The sequence below is a fragment of the Apodemus sylvaticus genome, chromosome 4 (assembly GCF_947179515.1).
Source record: "Apodemus sylvaticus chromosome 4, mApoSyl1.1, whole genome shotgun sequence".
In the NCBI taxonomy this organism is placed as follows: domain Eukaryota; kingdom Metazoa; phylum Chordata; class Mammalia; order Rodentia; family Muridae; genus Apodemus; species Apodemus sylvaticus.
In genome coordinates, this window is record NC_067475.1 from 88335680 (window position 1) to 88351564 (window position 15885).

At 45.9% G+C, this 15885-nt stretch overlaps 1 protein-coding gene across 5 annotated transcripts in view; it reads left to right on the forward strand.

Annotated features, from left to right (window-relative positions):
- Fnip2 (folliculin interacting protein 2) overlaps nucleotides 1-15885 on the forward strand; it is a 109337-nt gene that overhangs the window by 77455 nt on the left and 15997 nt on the right. For all 5 annotated transcript variants that reach the window (XM_052180326.1, XM_052180328.1, XM_052180329.1 and 2 more), the window contains 3 exons: nucleotides 57-226; nucleotides 6951-8274; nucleotides 9165-9321. In XM_052180326.1, coding sequence (XP_052036286.1) covers nucleotides 57-226; nucleotides 6951-8274; nucleotides 9165-9321 — 1651 coding nt within the window. The remainder of the gene's footprint in view (nucleotides 1-56; nucleotides 227-6950; nucleotides 8275-9164; nucleotides 9322-15885) is intronic.

The window sequence follows — 15885 nt, forward strand, 5'->3', positions numbered from 1 at the left end:
ATATGCCTTGTCCTGTATTTGACTAATCTGGGTATGGTTTTGTGTGTTTTCCCAAGGTTTTTTGCTGCCTTACTGACTGCGGTGTTAACCTACCACCTGGCCTGGGTACCAACCGTCATGCCTGTTGACCACCCTCCCATTAAAGCCTTCTCGGAGAAGCGTACCTCTCAGTCAGTGAACATGCTGGCCAAAACACATCCATATAATCCTCTCTGGGCACAGCTGGGTTAGTACCTATTTGAGTGTTCAGAGAATGTGTCTGATGAAATAGGAAAAGAATACGCTAGAAATTGTAGCTTGTACTGGCTTTCTTTTTTTTTTTTTTTTTTTTTTTTTGGATTTGTTTTTTTTCAAGACAGGGTTTCTCTGTGTAGCCCTGGCTGTCCTGGAACTCACTCTATAGACCAGGCTGGCCTCAAACTCAGAAATCAGGCGTGCGCCACCACTGCCTGGCTTGTACTGGCTTTCTAACTGAGTCTTCTTTTGCAGGAATAAGGTAGGGCCACAGAACAGGCAGGCTTCTCTCCTCGTTCCCTTGCTGGTAGCTTTGTTCTGCTCTTTTGAGACCTTGTAGATAAACTGAGTTCTCCACACCCACAGAGACTGTTCACCCTATCACGTTTTCTGTAACTACTGACTGTTTGCGAAGATAATTTTTTGTGGTCAAGTTGTGATAGGGCAGGGAAGGACTGTCTCATACCTTATAGGTCATTCAGCAATATTCCTGACCTCCATTTGCTAGATGCTAGTACAACCCCTGTCTTCCTAGAGTTGTAACCATCAAAATGTCTTTAAATGTTGCCAAATGTCAGTGGGAAGAGGAGCAAGAAAAGGAGTGAGAGCTGCTGTTGGGGTGTCTGGGGGAGAAGACCAGAGGAAAGGGGCGCATTTACTTCTCACCACCGCTCGGACTGCGCCACCAAGCTGATGTCTTATCTGTCCCTTGGGCCTTGTACTTGATGGTAGCATTACTTCCTCAACCCATACGTGTATATGGGTTGGTATAGGAATCTCACAATGTGTGGGTGAGCCTGGGGTTACATATTTGTGCTTACCTGGCCTTGTTCTCAGCGAGCCTTAGAGTGACAAGTTATCATCACATGATATTCTGTCCCGCCCATGTGCTGGAACTCAGAGTTGAGTCACAGCTGTTCAGGCCTCCTTAGACAGCTGCCTAGAGGACAAGGTTGACCTTGATCAGGTCTTTTAACCACACCCTAGTGCTTGGGTAAGAGTGTACAAGGGGTGTAGCAGCGGGGGTGTTATGGGGGGTGAAGAATATGGGAGCCAGAGGCCTATTGTTTCCTTCATTCAAGAAGGTCGTCACTTAGCATTCCTGTGCCTTTCTTTTTGTATGTTAACAGTAGAGCCTGGGGCTTCACATGAGGACAGATAAGCAATCCACCCCTCAAATGGGATGGGGTCCGGACTTGTGTTTGCCCTGATAAAGCAAACACCAAGCACCACTGCTCGCTCCCGAAACTATGTCGTGGGCATTTATAGAGACAAGGCTTGTGTGCAGGAATCTCAAACGGGAGTTTCTAGGGAAAGCAGTGGGTTTGAGGGGTGTGGGAGGCACTGCAGCCCGGAGGACAGGGTTTCAGAAGCTGTAATGAAAGCTGACACCGAAACCCAAGGTGGACAGACTCACGGATGAGAGTCTCACTCCTGCCTGTCATGTCATGGTCACCCTTCTTTTATAGCAGTAAAAGTTCTTTCTTGTCCTTGTGCCCTTGAGACACAAAAGATGCTGGTTTAGAAGGGTAAGTAATAGGTGTGTCTTTAATGAATTAACTAAAGAATTTGTGGCTAGGAAAACCAGGTTAGACTGGAAGTGACTACACATGATTGTATTCCCAGGATTTGGGAGGCTGAGGCAGGAGGATTAAGGTAGGCTAGTCTTGGGCTATTTAACTAAGGCTCAAAAAAAAAAAAAAAAGAAAGAAAAGAAAAACAGTGCTTTATGTTTTGATACTTGGTACATGAACAGTTCTGAACTTTCCACCTCACTCAGGGTTGAGTAGCCCTGAGAACATATGTTGCTGTTCTCAGTTGGGGAAAATAATTTTTTAAACTGCAGTATTTACTGCTGGAGGGGAATAGACTGGACATTAAGGAAATACCGTGTGTCCTGCTGCAGAGTCGATTTTCAAACAGTGGTAATTAAGCAGCATGCATTTAATTAGATAAATGCGTTTAGGCTTTGGGCTGCTTCTCCTGTGGGATTGAGCTAACGAACTAGGAGCCACAGACTCCTTGTGTTCAGCATAATAAAGCAAAATCCCTTCCTGTGGGCTTGCTTGTTGCTTTTCATTGGAGATCATACACCCCTAAAGGTCTTCAGCTCTCTTCCTGAGAAGTCCCTCTAGGGACTGGGTGGTGGCTGGAGTAGTTTGGGGAGGGAATGAAGTCTTGCACAGAGGATGCGTCTGACAGCCTTATAAAGACAAGTGTGAGCGACTGAGTCTCCATTATCACAAATGGTGAAAGCATTTCCACGATTAGACTGAGAATGTACTTAAATTACGGTTATTTACTGTATGCCACAGTAGGCAGGAAAATGTAAGCTCTGGGGGCTAAACAGCAATGCAGATGTGATTTTAATTTAGCTTCTTAAGCAATAAAAATGGTTCTGTCGTGAATGATTCCTCCATGTTACCACGGGCTCCTCAGGACAGTCTGCTCGTCTGTTCTCACCTGTGTGGTGTCTCAGCAGAGGAGCTCAGCTGCAGTCTCTCTTCACACTCAAGGCATTGCTCCTAGGAGTGCACGATCTGGTGCCTTTGCCCCACGGGCACCATGCACAAGGCTTTCCACATTAGGGATACCAGCCACCAGTGGCCCGTGGAAACCATTAGTGGGTTGGAAGGGCATTTCCACAAGATAGTAGGATAGAAACAGGGCTCGAACACATGTTCTCTGTGAAGTGTGAGTTTTAGGATGTGGCAGCGTCTGGTGCTGTAGGGCTGAAGGTGAGAAACCTGTGCTTGTGGGAGTGGGTTTTCTCCTGCCACCTTCAGGATGCCCATTTTGCTGTTGCCTTTTGACAGTTCAGCTTTTACTCAGGTTTTCCTTAGATTTTTTTTTTTTTTTTTTTTTTTTTTTTTGTAGTTGGAGTTCATTGACGTATGTCACTCATGAAGTTTAGGTTTTGGGGAGACCTTGTTTTAAAATCTATTTCTGCTCCAGTCTTTCTCCCTCCTCTTCCCAGAATCCCTACTGTGGACATATCACAGTGCTTGATGGGGATCACAGACATCAGGACTGTATACATCATTCTTCATTCCTCTTGTTTCGCCTCCTCAGAACAGGGAATCCCACTTGGCCTGTTTTAAACAGGCCATCTCTTTTTCTTGACCCTGATGAGATCTGCTCTTCCTCAGAGTCTACGGATTAAACGAACATCATACATGGCTATCACAAACATGGTACTTCTCATGTTTAAGACACTTGTGAGGTTTCCATTGTAGGGACAAGGAAAGAAACTCTTCAGGAGTGTCTGAATAAAATGTATCTGTGTGTTTCAGAGCATTATTCTTTGTTTGCAGAAATTAGCTATTTTATGGCAAAAAAGAAAAAAAATGATAATAAATACTAGTAAATCTAATCCAACAAGAAAGGGTGCATCTGTTTCCCCAACATTTCTGTATATAACTACAGAAAATGTTGCCCACCTTGAGTTTGGTAACTATTGTCTGGCTTGCATGAAATGTCATAGACTGTGCTGCTCTAACACTTAGAAGATTAATTTAAGATATATATCAAAATATATAAGGTTCAAGACATCTGGTAAAATACATCTGTGTCTTTTTCTCGGGGGTGGGAAGTGTTGCTTGCTAGGCTGGCCTGGAACTCATTGTTGGCATCGCCCATGCTGGGCTTGAACTCACGAGCCTCTTTCCTCAGCTTTCATAGTAACTGGGACGGACCATCGGCCCACACCACCAGGACCAGCTTTGTGTGGTAGTAGCACGGAGCCTGCTGTCACAGAAACACCTGTGAATTCTGAAGTGATTGATATGCTGAAGCTTGGGGTGACAGGATCAGAGAGAAGACAGGGCACTTTTCTCAGGCCAAACCATAGCATCCCACCACACTTTTGAGCTTTTGCTTTGAAGTCCAGGGTGACTGCTTAGATGCTAAGGCCCCCTTAGCCTTTAGTCCTGTCCTTTTATAGAGAAAATTGTTTATTATTATTATTTCTGTCCTGCTCTGTAAATGTTCTTGTAAGCTGTGTACCAGGGAAAACTCTGAAGGACAAACTTCCTTATGGTTCCCTAGAGAGAAAACTTCCTGCTCATTCTCACAGTCTCTCGCCCTCAGTCTGCTAATTTTAGTTGTCTCCAGCCTGTGACTTCCTGCCTCTACGATGGACTCCTCAGCTGAGGCTGAACTTCCCGCGATCTTCTTTGTAACCGTCCCTGAGCATCACCTCTCTTTGGTGCAACACCCCGACCAACGTTGGTGGCTTTCAGCTGTCTGGTTAATTTTGTAATCATTTCTGACTCTGGCTCTGTTGTATAAGGATAGCTAAGTGCATAGCCAGGCTGTAAACATTGGTCATCTATCTTAGCAAATACAATCAAATGATTGAGCTTGGTGGCTTAATAGTTAGGTAACGGTGCTTTTTAAAAATGTGTTCTCTGAGAGTTTCTCAGGTTTTGATCACATTCACCTTCCCTCCCCCAGTGCTTCTAGATCCACCCCTTCCCCACCTAACCTTGTATCCTTTTTATTTTTAAAGCCCATGAAGACCAACTTATATTGCCCAAATATTCTTGGGCAATTCATGGGTGTATGGTGTTGCCCTGGAGTGTAGTTGATTACCAGGGGCAATATTCAGAGAAAATTGTCTCTTCTTTTCCCAGAAGCTAACAGTTACCCATAGCTCCGTAGCTCCGGGTGGGATCTTATGCCTAACTTCCATCATCATGCTGGAACTTGGTTTGTCAAGACTGCTGTGAGTTTGTTTGTGCAGCTACCTGTCCCTCTGTCAGAAGACACTGTGTAGTTGTCCACTGCCTCTGGCTCTTCTGTTCTTTCTGTCCCCTACTTCTGCAATGATCCTTGAGAAGAGGAGGATACAGTACGTGTTCTGTTTAGGGCTGAACATTTTTGCCATCTCTTATCTTCTGTCCCTTGGTCAGTTGTGCGTCTCTGTGCTAATAACCATATGCAATAAACAGAAGCGTCTCAGATGAGGCTTAGAAGATGCATTCATCTATGGGAGCAACAGTAAGCCATTAGGAAAACTGTGCCCATTTAGCAGAATCACAGTAGCAAGTTCTTTCCACATCCTGTGACCTGTCCAGACATAGGTTCTTGGCTCTATAATTATGCTGGGTATGAGTGTTTTCTTGTGGAACATGACTTAACTCCAAGCAAAGAGTAATTAGTTTCTCCCATGACAGTTGTGCCAGTGTTGCACCAAGGGTCTTACCAGGCCAGCTGTTTTTGTAGCTCACAGGGCTCTCAGCTGGATCTGATTGATGATTCTTTTCCCCTCCAGCATGCCCAGCACCTTCCAGTACTGTGAAAGCTAGCCAGCTAGGGTGGTAGCTTCCAGGTAGCGCCAGCTAGGGTTCTCCCTGTGCTGTCTTCAGCAGTAGCATCTTACTCCGAAACTCTAGAGGGTAACGAAGAGTACTGGCAATAGCCTGTAAAGTTTGAGGCAGCCAGGCGTGGGGTCTATAGGATCTCATCAGCTAACAATTCAAAAAGAAATAGCTAGTTCCTGGCTCTGGAATTTTTATTTGATAGCTTGTGGTATCTGATAGGAACACTGTTGCCCTATTGTAGGTAACATCGTTTTAACTCATGTGCCTGTGTATGTGCATGTGCTTGTGCCTGTGCATGTGTGTATAATATTCTATAGTATTTAGTTTCCATAGGACTTTTTAAAAAGGTCTTTAGTTATCTTTGCCTACATTCCCTCTGTGCTGCCCTTTGTTCCCCCAGCCCTTATTTAACCTTCTCTGTGCCATGCCCTTTTGACCCTTCGTGTCAGTGTGTTCTGTGAGCACTATTGAAGTACTTCTATAACCTTTCACCTTTTGCCTGAACACAAAGCTGGCTCATCAGCCTGTTTTAACCAGCTTGTCAGAATGTGACTAAGGTGACTTTGTGCCCTGTAGAATTTTTATATAAAATAAAGAAAAATCCCAGGTTCATGATTCATGACTAGGTAATTTTCTCTTATAAATTAAACTGAGTCTACTTAGAGTGAGTCACTGTACTAAGAGAATCCTGTACATATTAACCTCCTTAAGTGTTTTTAATTGATTTAATTCCTACCAGTTTGGAAATTCTTGAATTTGCATTTGACCCTTAAGGTTTACTCAGTTATGTGTATGTGCTTGTGTGTCTGTGTGGGAGTGTGTGCATGCTAGTGCAGGTATCTGAGGAGTTCAGAAGATGGCCTATCCTGAGTTAGAGTTGTGTGAATCCTTGCCCCATGGGAACATGGATGCTGGGGTCTGAACTGGGATCCTCAGCAGGCTCAGCACATACTCTTAACCATTGAGCACTCTCCCAGGCTTCCCCGATAGAGTTCCCGCCTGAGCGTTGCAAGAAAATTTCTAATTTGCAAGATACCTCCAAAATATGTCATACTTCACCTGGCCATTTATGCAAAACAGTGCCTTCAACCTTCCCTGGGCCAGCATGTAACCACCTGAGCACAGCGAGGGGCTTGTGGATCCCACAGAGCCACTGCTGTGCTCTGATGCGCTCAGCTTGAGGCTGGGCCACAGACTGTGTTATCTTCCAGATCTGCTCTCCAGTATCAGGGGAACTAGAACATGGCCATCCCTAGAAATTCTATATCTTGTGTGTCAAAAAGTAGTCGCAGGCTGGGAATCAAGTTACCTGTGTTTTTCTTGTAAAGGGCAGACACATCCGTGCGTGCTAACGCCAGAGGGCTTTGTCTTCTGTCCATCTTTGCCCTGCAGGTGACCTTTATGGAGCTATAGGCTCTCCGGTGAGACTGACTCGCACCGTGGTGATTGGGAAGCAGAAGGATTTGGTCCAGCGCATCCTTTATGTTCTGACCTACTTTCTCCGTTGCTCTGAACTGCAAGAGAATCAGCTGACCTGGAGTGGGAATCCTAGTGAGGATGACCAGGTTATAAATGGGAGCAAGATTGTAACCGCCTTGGAAAAAGGAGAGGTGGAAGAGTCTGAGTATGTGGTAGTTACAGTGAGCAGTGAGCCTGCTCTGGTACCACCAATCCTACCACCAGGGACAACTGAGAGGGGGAGCCCTGAGCCTGCAGGAGTCGCCGAGATCCCAGAAGGCATCAGTCCTAGAGAACTGGGTCACAAACCTGAGAAAAACAGATGCAAGAAGCCAGAGCAGAATTCTGAGGCCAGTAGCATGGGGTTCCAAGAGGCAGAACCCGACAGCTTGTGGGCACCTCAAGGGATATTCTGTGAGGACAAACAGAATGACCAAGAGGCAGCCCAGGATTGTTCTTCAAGACCTCCCAGCTGTGAGGTACCCAGGGTAAGAAGAAGGATGGACCAACAAACCTTCACTGCAGAGCTGCATGGGGAGATGCTAAAGAAGCGAGCAGAGCGGTCAGCAGCCTGGCCCTGCCCTGACAGACATTCCCAGGAGGAACCTCCTGCTGAAAAGGTCACTTTCCACATTGGAAGCTCCCTCTCCCCAGAGTCTGACTTTGAAAGCCGCACTAAAAGAATGGAGGAGCGGTTAAAGGCCTGTGGACATTTCCAAGGGGCCAGTGCCTCTGCCAGGCCTAGCATGGACACTGGCCTGAGTCAGGACCAGCAGGGCTCTGGGTGTTCCTTCAAAGCTGACTTTCAAAAGGACATCACACCTCAGGACCACTCGTCAGGGGGAGAAGTCGTCTCCGAGGACAGAGGCCTCCGAGACAACATGGCACATGCTGTGGGACAACTTAGCCAAGTTGATAGCCCCATTGCACATTCCGTTTGTGCAGCAGGAAGTGGCCAGAGACTGCCGGAACAGACTAGAGATGTGCAAGTAAAGGGCGACAAAGGACCTTCATCAGAGCCTGTTCCGAACAGATGTAGACAGCAGGGTGGCCTGCTGATTGCTGCAGATGTCCCCTATGGGGACGCCAGTGGTAAGGCCAACTACAGGAGTGAGGGAGACATTCCCAGGAATGAAAGCTTGGACAGTGCTCTGGGAGACAGCGATGATGAAGCGGGTGTTCTAGCCCTGCTAGAAGAACTAGGTCACAGTTGTGACAGGACTGAAGGGTCCTTGGAAGTGGAGCTGCCGCTGCCAAGGTAACACTGCACAGGGAACTGGAATCTGTCCCTAACCTGAAGCTGTGACCATGCTAGCCATTCAGGATCTCTTTATATGTGTGCAGCACGTGTGTTTTCCCCTTACATGTTAGAGGTATCAGCACTCACATTCAGGGGTTCCCAGCCTGTGTGATCTCGGGGATGCGCCTCAGTTTGGTGCAGCTAAGTTCTTGGACAGGGTCAGGTGGTTTGCAGCTCCTGAGACATTTGGGGTTGAAGAGCCACAGTGTCCATGCTTGCAGGAGGAGAGAGCTCCCTCACGGCTGGCTGTGATGTGTGTGGCTGGCTGTGGATGGCTTGCCTCTAACTCACTGAGGCTTCCCTCCTGCCGCTCAGGCCTCTCTATTAGCTCTCCAGCAGGCTGGCTCTTTGGTCTGTGAAGACTGAAAGTTGCAATTAAAAGATTCCTTCTATTCTTTGCTGTGGTGGGCACTGCTTTCTGCAGATAGGTCAGACTCATAAAGCCATGCTGGCACCATGATCCCCAGCCTCATTCCTCTCCTGACAGAGACTTCTGGCACATGTTCAGTATGGTGTATAAGAATAGGTTCCTAAGTTCTTTAGACAAGTTCTTTAGACAAGCCTAGGCTAGCCTTATACTGAGGACAGGCACCTCCACATCTGGCTTAAGAATGAAGTTTTAACTAGCCATGGAAATAGTATATATTTTTCTAGGCTTCCATTTTAATAAAAATTACCTCCTTTTCTCCTGAGTCCCCTCTTTTCTCACACTTATGGTATTCTTACTAGAGGACCCTGATTTGAACTACAGGAAAACTATTAATTTTCTTGGAGGTTTTGTTTCCATTGTAATATAAAAAGTGTGTACTTTTAAAGCTATGTGTTTAACATTTCAAATGTTGTTCTAGGTCTCAGAGCACCAGCAAGCCAAATGTTAGGAATTTCGGCCGCTCACTTCTGGCAGGTTACTGCGCCACGTACATGCCTGACCTGGTGCTGCATGGAACCAGCAGTGATGAGAAGCTGAAGCAGTGCCTAGCAGCTGATCTGGTCCACACAGTGCATGTAAGTGACCAGTGGAGACCTGCAGGACAGCCAGCCGCAGGCTCTCCCATCTTACACAGAAAGCATCTGCATTAAGGCTTGCTTATAAGGACATAGAGTGGCATGACAGCCAAGGAGGTGCAATTAACAGTCTGGGGACTCTGTGAGCATCCCTGGGACAGACTCAGCCAAGGAAAAGCAGATAATAGCAGAACTGCAGAGTCCTGGAGCAGGAAGAGAGACTGCCTGTCTGGGGACAGCGAGGAAGGTGGCGCCTCTGGCTTCCAGGTCTCTCTCTCTCCTCCATCCTCCAGTTTCTTCTGCAGGAGGCCAGAGTGCAAGGGCACAGCTAAGGCACAGACCTCCGATTTTCTGTAGAGGTCATCCTCCTGGAACCAGAACAGGATGGACAGAGTAGACTAAAATGCGGGCAGATGGCTGGCCTGGCAGACAGATGGTGAGTGACAGTTATATGCCTTCAGAAGGAAGACCGAAGAGATGTTGTGTGTGGCTTGTTTTTTATCCAAACCTTGCAAGTTTCTAAAAGCAATTGCTTGAACTGATGTGTCATTGAGCTCACTTTGATAGCCGGGTGGAGATGACTGTGGAAAGATTTACAGGTATTACTGGAGAATTGCCTGTAGCTACTGCTAAGTGCTTTTCTGTTATCTACAGTATGACAGGAGCTGAACACTTACGGGAACTGCCAATCTGATGGACCTGTTTTTAATTGTGCTGCCCTTGGGCAGATGTGCTAGCAGAGTTGTTTTGCAATTAGAAACATATGCTATCTTGTGCAATAGGGAGAATCCTTGTTTCCTCATTAAGATTGTCAGAACCAGGCTTTGTTATCTCCTCATTGCACACTTATTGTTTGTTAAGGGGAAGAATTTTTGCAAAGTAGAAAAGAACAAATTGTAGGTTATCTTTGGCCCTGAGCATACACCCAGATACAAAGCCAAACGGATCCTGCACCCCATAGAGGTAAAGAGCTATAAAGTACCTGGGGTCTGGGCAGGGCCCACCCATCGTACAGGTGCTTACCCAAATATGCCTAGTCCCACACACTTTGTGGTCAACACCATTCTTCAACAGAACCGTCCTGGAATAAAACTGAAGTTTCTGTTATCTGCAAGTGATTCACAATTCCCTTCATTCTTATTACAGATACCGCACCCTTGCTCTCATCATTTCAGAGGTTGGGTCATCTATCCATCCCATAGTATAAGCACAGGGCTCTCCTTGCATGGTATCATCTTTCTGCATTGTCATAAGTATGCCTATCCTTTGTGTGTGTAGTGTGTGTTAGGACATGATAGGACCCTGTTTTATGTTGTTAGCTCCTGCCTGTATCCGTGCATGCAGAGCCCTTGGGTGTTTGCTTTCTGTGGTGCTGTTGGTTTGATTCCTGAGGACGTTGGGGTTTGCTCCTTGCACCTTGACTCCACCAAGCCTGAGTTCTGCTCCTGACAGAGGCTCACATGGGCTGTGGCGCTGCAGGGCTGTCCTCAGCAAAGCTGAGCTCACGAGCTGCTGCTCATTTTCCCGGAAGTGCCCAGATTCACTTACTAACTGCCACGGAAAAGCCATCTCCTGGTGTAACCACCTCCAACTTATCTGTGACACAACTCGAGAGATTTTGGCATTTTTAAAAATAGGTCATCAATTTCTAATTTCTGAATATTTGATTTTCATTGTGACCATTTAGCTCTATAATTCTTATATTTGAGAAAATAGTCATGTCTACATGATCCTCTTAGAGCTTTTCTGTCTTCATTTTCCCCCTTTTAAAACAGTATTTTTACAGTATAGGAGCTCTCATTTCTTCAAACTTTACAGTCATCTTGAGAGGTTTGTTGTTGTTGTTGTTTGTTTTGTTTTGTTTTTGTTTTTAGATTTTGTTTTTTTCAAGACAAGGTTTCTCTGTATAGGAGATGTTTTTTTATTAGGCATACTAATTTATTTCCAGTGGTGTGAGTGTTTACATAATGCAGTCATGTACATGGTGTTATAGGAAATTTTGAATTGCTCATAAAAATATCTTTTAAGTTTTAGTATCATCATGATATATCCAGTTAACATTAGTGGATTTCCAATTTCATTTAACAAACTCATCATCATGAGTTTTGCATTTGTTTGTTTGTTTGTTTGTTTGTTTGTTTGTTTGTTTGTGACAGACCCTCACTATGTGGCCTCAAACTCTAAGCAATCCACCAGCATCTGCCTCCCAAGTCCTGGGATTATAGGTGGGGTGCCATCATTGGTTGTCCTGAGTTTTGACTTTGAAATGGAGTTTCATGCAGACTGCCTTTCTGGCTCACACTCTGGTCTTCAACAATGTTGTTCTGTTTTGACTTTAAAAGGCACTTAAGTTCCATTTACAAATACTTGGGAAATAGGGCTGTTTTAAAAACATTGGTGAATTAACGAATTAACGATTCATAAGGGACAGTGATCTTCCGAGCTGAGAGCACTGTCAGGAGAAGAGGCAGTGATGTGAGAGCGATGTGCGTGCTGAGTACCTGTGGGAGAATGTGCACCACTTGATTTCACAGCCTGGTTTGGGGTGTAAATAGTTTCAGTTTCAGGCCAGGCTTTGGGACTTGTAATTCCTTTTAAAGAAGAATTTTTGAATAACTTTGTAAAAGCAATTGTTGCAAGTTATTGATCATTTTTCTTTTTTTATACTCATGCATGGTTTAGATAATACAATCCAGCTTTATAAATGTGCACTGTATAACCACAGCAGACTAGTTTTCTTTGGAGCACAAGGAAATTTCTGTCTAGATCATTCAACATCAAGAGTATCTTTTTATTCTTTTTGTCATCCTAGCCTCTTACATAAGAGATCTTCTTCCGTTCGCCTTCATGGCTTCCATTTCAGACACTAGGACCTAGGTTTCCTCTTGGTGTTTGTCACGTGCTGTTTTTCAGTCTGACCTTTGAACTCTTTCCTCCTAACAGAGGTACCCAGCTGCTATAACTGTCCGAGGTAACTTTTCCTGTCAATTAAACGTACACTTCCCTTCACCTTCCTCCTCACTGAGGGAGAGGGGACACAGGCATGAGCCAGCAACACTCTCTCCCTGTGACGCTCAGGCAGCCCGGCCTCTTCTCTGTGTCCTGTCTGCTGATGAGTGCTGCCAGCTGGGCAGTCTTGGTGACCAAACCGAGGCATAGGAGGGTGACAGACCAATGCCAGCAGCACTGGCTTGGCTCTGAGTCCTGGTGTCACTACTCACCAAGACTCCCAACTACGTCAGCTAACATCACTTATACCTAAGGAGGATTTTAGAGAACAGGGAAACTGTGACACAGTGGGTAAGAGTTTGCTTCCCAGACTGGGGAGAAAGCTCAGTAGGAAAGTGCTGGCCAAATAAGCATGAAAACAAATTTGGTCTCCAGGACCCTTGCAAAAAACTGGGTGTGGTGGCCTGCGTTTACAGTCCAGCTCTAGGGAGGCACTGGGGAAGATCCCGTAGCTCACTGCTGGCCACGCCCAGCCTCCTCGGTGAGGGCTTCATGAGAGAGCGTGTCTTGAAAAACAAGATGGATGTACCGGAGGAGTAACACCTGAGCTTGACCTCTGGCCTGCATTTGAGAAGCTAGGCCTCCAAAGAGGCCACGTCAGTCCCGATCCTAGCTCAGCTCCTAAGGGCTTCGTGGCCTTTGGGGGAAGTGCTCATCTATAAAATAAAGTGTGCTGATGTCATTGGCGTTTGAAAATTCTATAATCCACATCAAGTGTTGAGCAGGTACCTGGTATACACTACTAAGCAGAAGTAACTGTTAACTATTTAAACAGAAAATATGAAAAAGCCTTATAAATGGTAAAGGAGTGTGAGATGTTATTTCCAGGTAGACAACAGTACATTAGCTAAAACAGAATTACTTTTCAGAGTTTAGAGAGATTTGCAAGGGTCCTCAACACACTCTTGTTTGGCTGTGCGTGCTAGACACTGGCTGCAGGTGACTGAGCTGAGCGCTTTGTCATGTAACCAGGAGCTGGCTGGATGGCTCCTCTTACATTAGGTAAGGTCATCAGGACTAAAATTGGCATCATAGCAGTGATCTAGGCTTCGGGCATTTTTCAGACTAATCTATAAATAACAGTTGGATATAGCAGCCTGTTCCATTTAATTTTAAGAGTAGCAACAGATTGACTCCAGAAATATCACATAGGAGTCAGTAGCACAGATAAGAGCTTTGCTGAAAGCCTGGCTCTGATACACGCTCGTGAATACTAATTAATTCATGTGGGCAGCCAACCAGCCAGACTACAAAAGAACAGCCTGGCCCATCAGACAAGAAATCATTACTTAAGTAGCACATAGTATTAAATGCCTCAGGTCAGGTCAGCAGGGTAGAGGAAACCATTTTGGATGAGTCCTTTGTTTACAACACCCTGGCTGTTTTTACTTCTCTAGGTTGCATTAGTGACTCCAGGCCTGCAGTTCTGCCTTCTGCAGCTGGAGCCCTGCATGCAGCCCCACCTGGGACTGGGAGATGTGTTAGAGGGCTTCTAAAGGAACTGAGTTATGTTGCTGGTTGTTTTTTCAGACATCATTTTACCACGTAGCCCAGGTGGGCCTTGAACTTGCAATCTACCCGTTAGCTTCCAAGTTCTGGCATTATAGGCATGTGTCACCACACCCATCTCACTTGCCTCTCTCTCCCTCCTTCCCACATACTAGACATGTGCTCACTGATCTATTACCTCCAACTCTTGAAATACATGTTTGACTTATAACTGGATTTTGATGACCATTTTTAGTAATAAAGAGGCTGGATGGCCAGGGTTATCATTTAGTGAGACTTGCACTGTGTATGAGTATATATGTACACACCTTCATCTAGTATGTACATCAGTGTGTAGACATGTCCACACGTCTACAAGCATGTGTCTCCTCCTTCCCATAGGCCTGCAGTTACCGTGAAGCAGAAACAGAGACTTATTGTCTTTGTAGTCTTAGTGTGTCCGCTGGTGCCGGAAAACTGCCTGTTCCTTTTAGATGACTTCATAAAACTGAGTTTAGAGCATGGTATGTTTCTTACTGGAGCTGAAACGACCGTGGGAAAGTGCCTCCTTCTGGGGTAGGGAGAAGAGTGCATTATTTTTCTTTGGAGTCTGGAAGAGGAAGAGTGACGTGTCTGACATGACGCCTACAGCTCTTTGCATTCCTTTCATATTCTTCTAAGTTTACTTATTTTTATGGATATGGGTGTTCTGCCTGCATAGGCCTGGAGTTACAGGTGGCTGTGTGACTCATCATGTGGGTGCTGGGAACTGAAGCCAGGTACTTTTTATTGATTCTTCATGAATTTCACACCATGCACCCCAGTCCCACTCATCTCCCATCCCTTCATACCCGTCCTCCACCCTTGCAACCTCTCCTTCCTCTCTGGTTCAAGGCCTCTGGCCTCTGCTTCTCTGTCAGTGCACGTCCTCACCGGAGCTCCTCTCAGCTTTTCTGTTGTCCTGGGACACGGAGCTCCTGCAGCTTTGCATCTGTAGGACAGTGTTCTTAACCCGGGCCATCTCTACAGCTCCCTCTATTATTTTCTGTACCTAGAGGAGACTAAGGCCTTTGAACTTTCTGTCTCTTCTGCATGCTGTTTCAAAGTTGAACACATGTCTACTCTCATTTTAGTATGAGATACTTAGATATTTATGTCAGCCTCCACATAAAGCTACCAACCTGTCAGCCTGGCAGTTGAGCTGGTGGCCATGGGCTGAATGTGGGCATTAGCCCAGTGGGCGCAGTGGGCGCAGTCACAAGCACAGCACGCACACTCAGCTCGTCATGTGTTTGGAGTGCCCCTTTCCTTCCCGGGGCCCATAGTGGTTATGGCGTCTTGTGGTTCTCAGAGGCCCCCACCTCCTCACAGCCCAGAGTGACTGCTGTTCTTGCTGCCCCTCCTTCCTGTTAGTGTGAGATGGGGTCTTGCTTTGTAGCCCAGGCTGTCCTTGAATGTGAGCTGTTCTTGTCTGATCTACTAAGTGTTGGGAATACAGCCATGTACCATCTTGCAGACCCTTGTCTCTTATCATGTGACAACTCTTCATCCTTAAGTGACTAACACTAAACTTGTTTCCGAGAGAGAAATCCTGCTGAGTTTACAATTGCAAATAGCAGTGTGAAGTATAATTGTTGCTTCTGCGTCTTCATATGCACTAGCAGTCTGGCGGCAGCCTCTTAGGTGTCCTGGCTGGCTTGGCTCTCTCTGCATGGTTGAAGGAGGTAGGCTGGAAAGGAGAGTTATGCAATGGCAGACTCACTTTATCTGTTGAGAATCACTGGAGTGACTTTTACACGGTAGGCGTATCTATTACTCAGTTGGAGCCTCAAGTGGAATTCTAGCAACACAGTGTACGAGCAGCATAGAGATGACATTCTCCCCGCCACGGGGTATGAGGACACTTTTGTTGGAGCTTGAGGGTATATGCCACAGGGTATGAGGACACTATTGTTGGTGCGTTAGGGTATAGTATATGCCACGGGGTATGAGGGCACTGTTGTTGGAGCTTGAGGGTATATGCCTAGGTCTTGGCAGTTCCCAAAGCTACGCTTAGTCGCCTTCCCC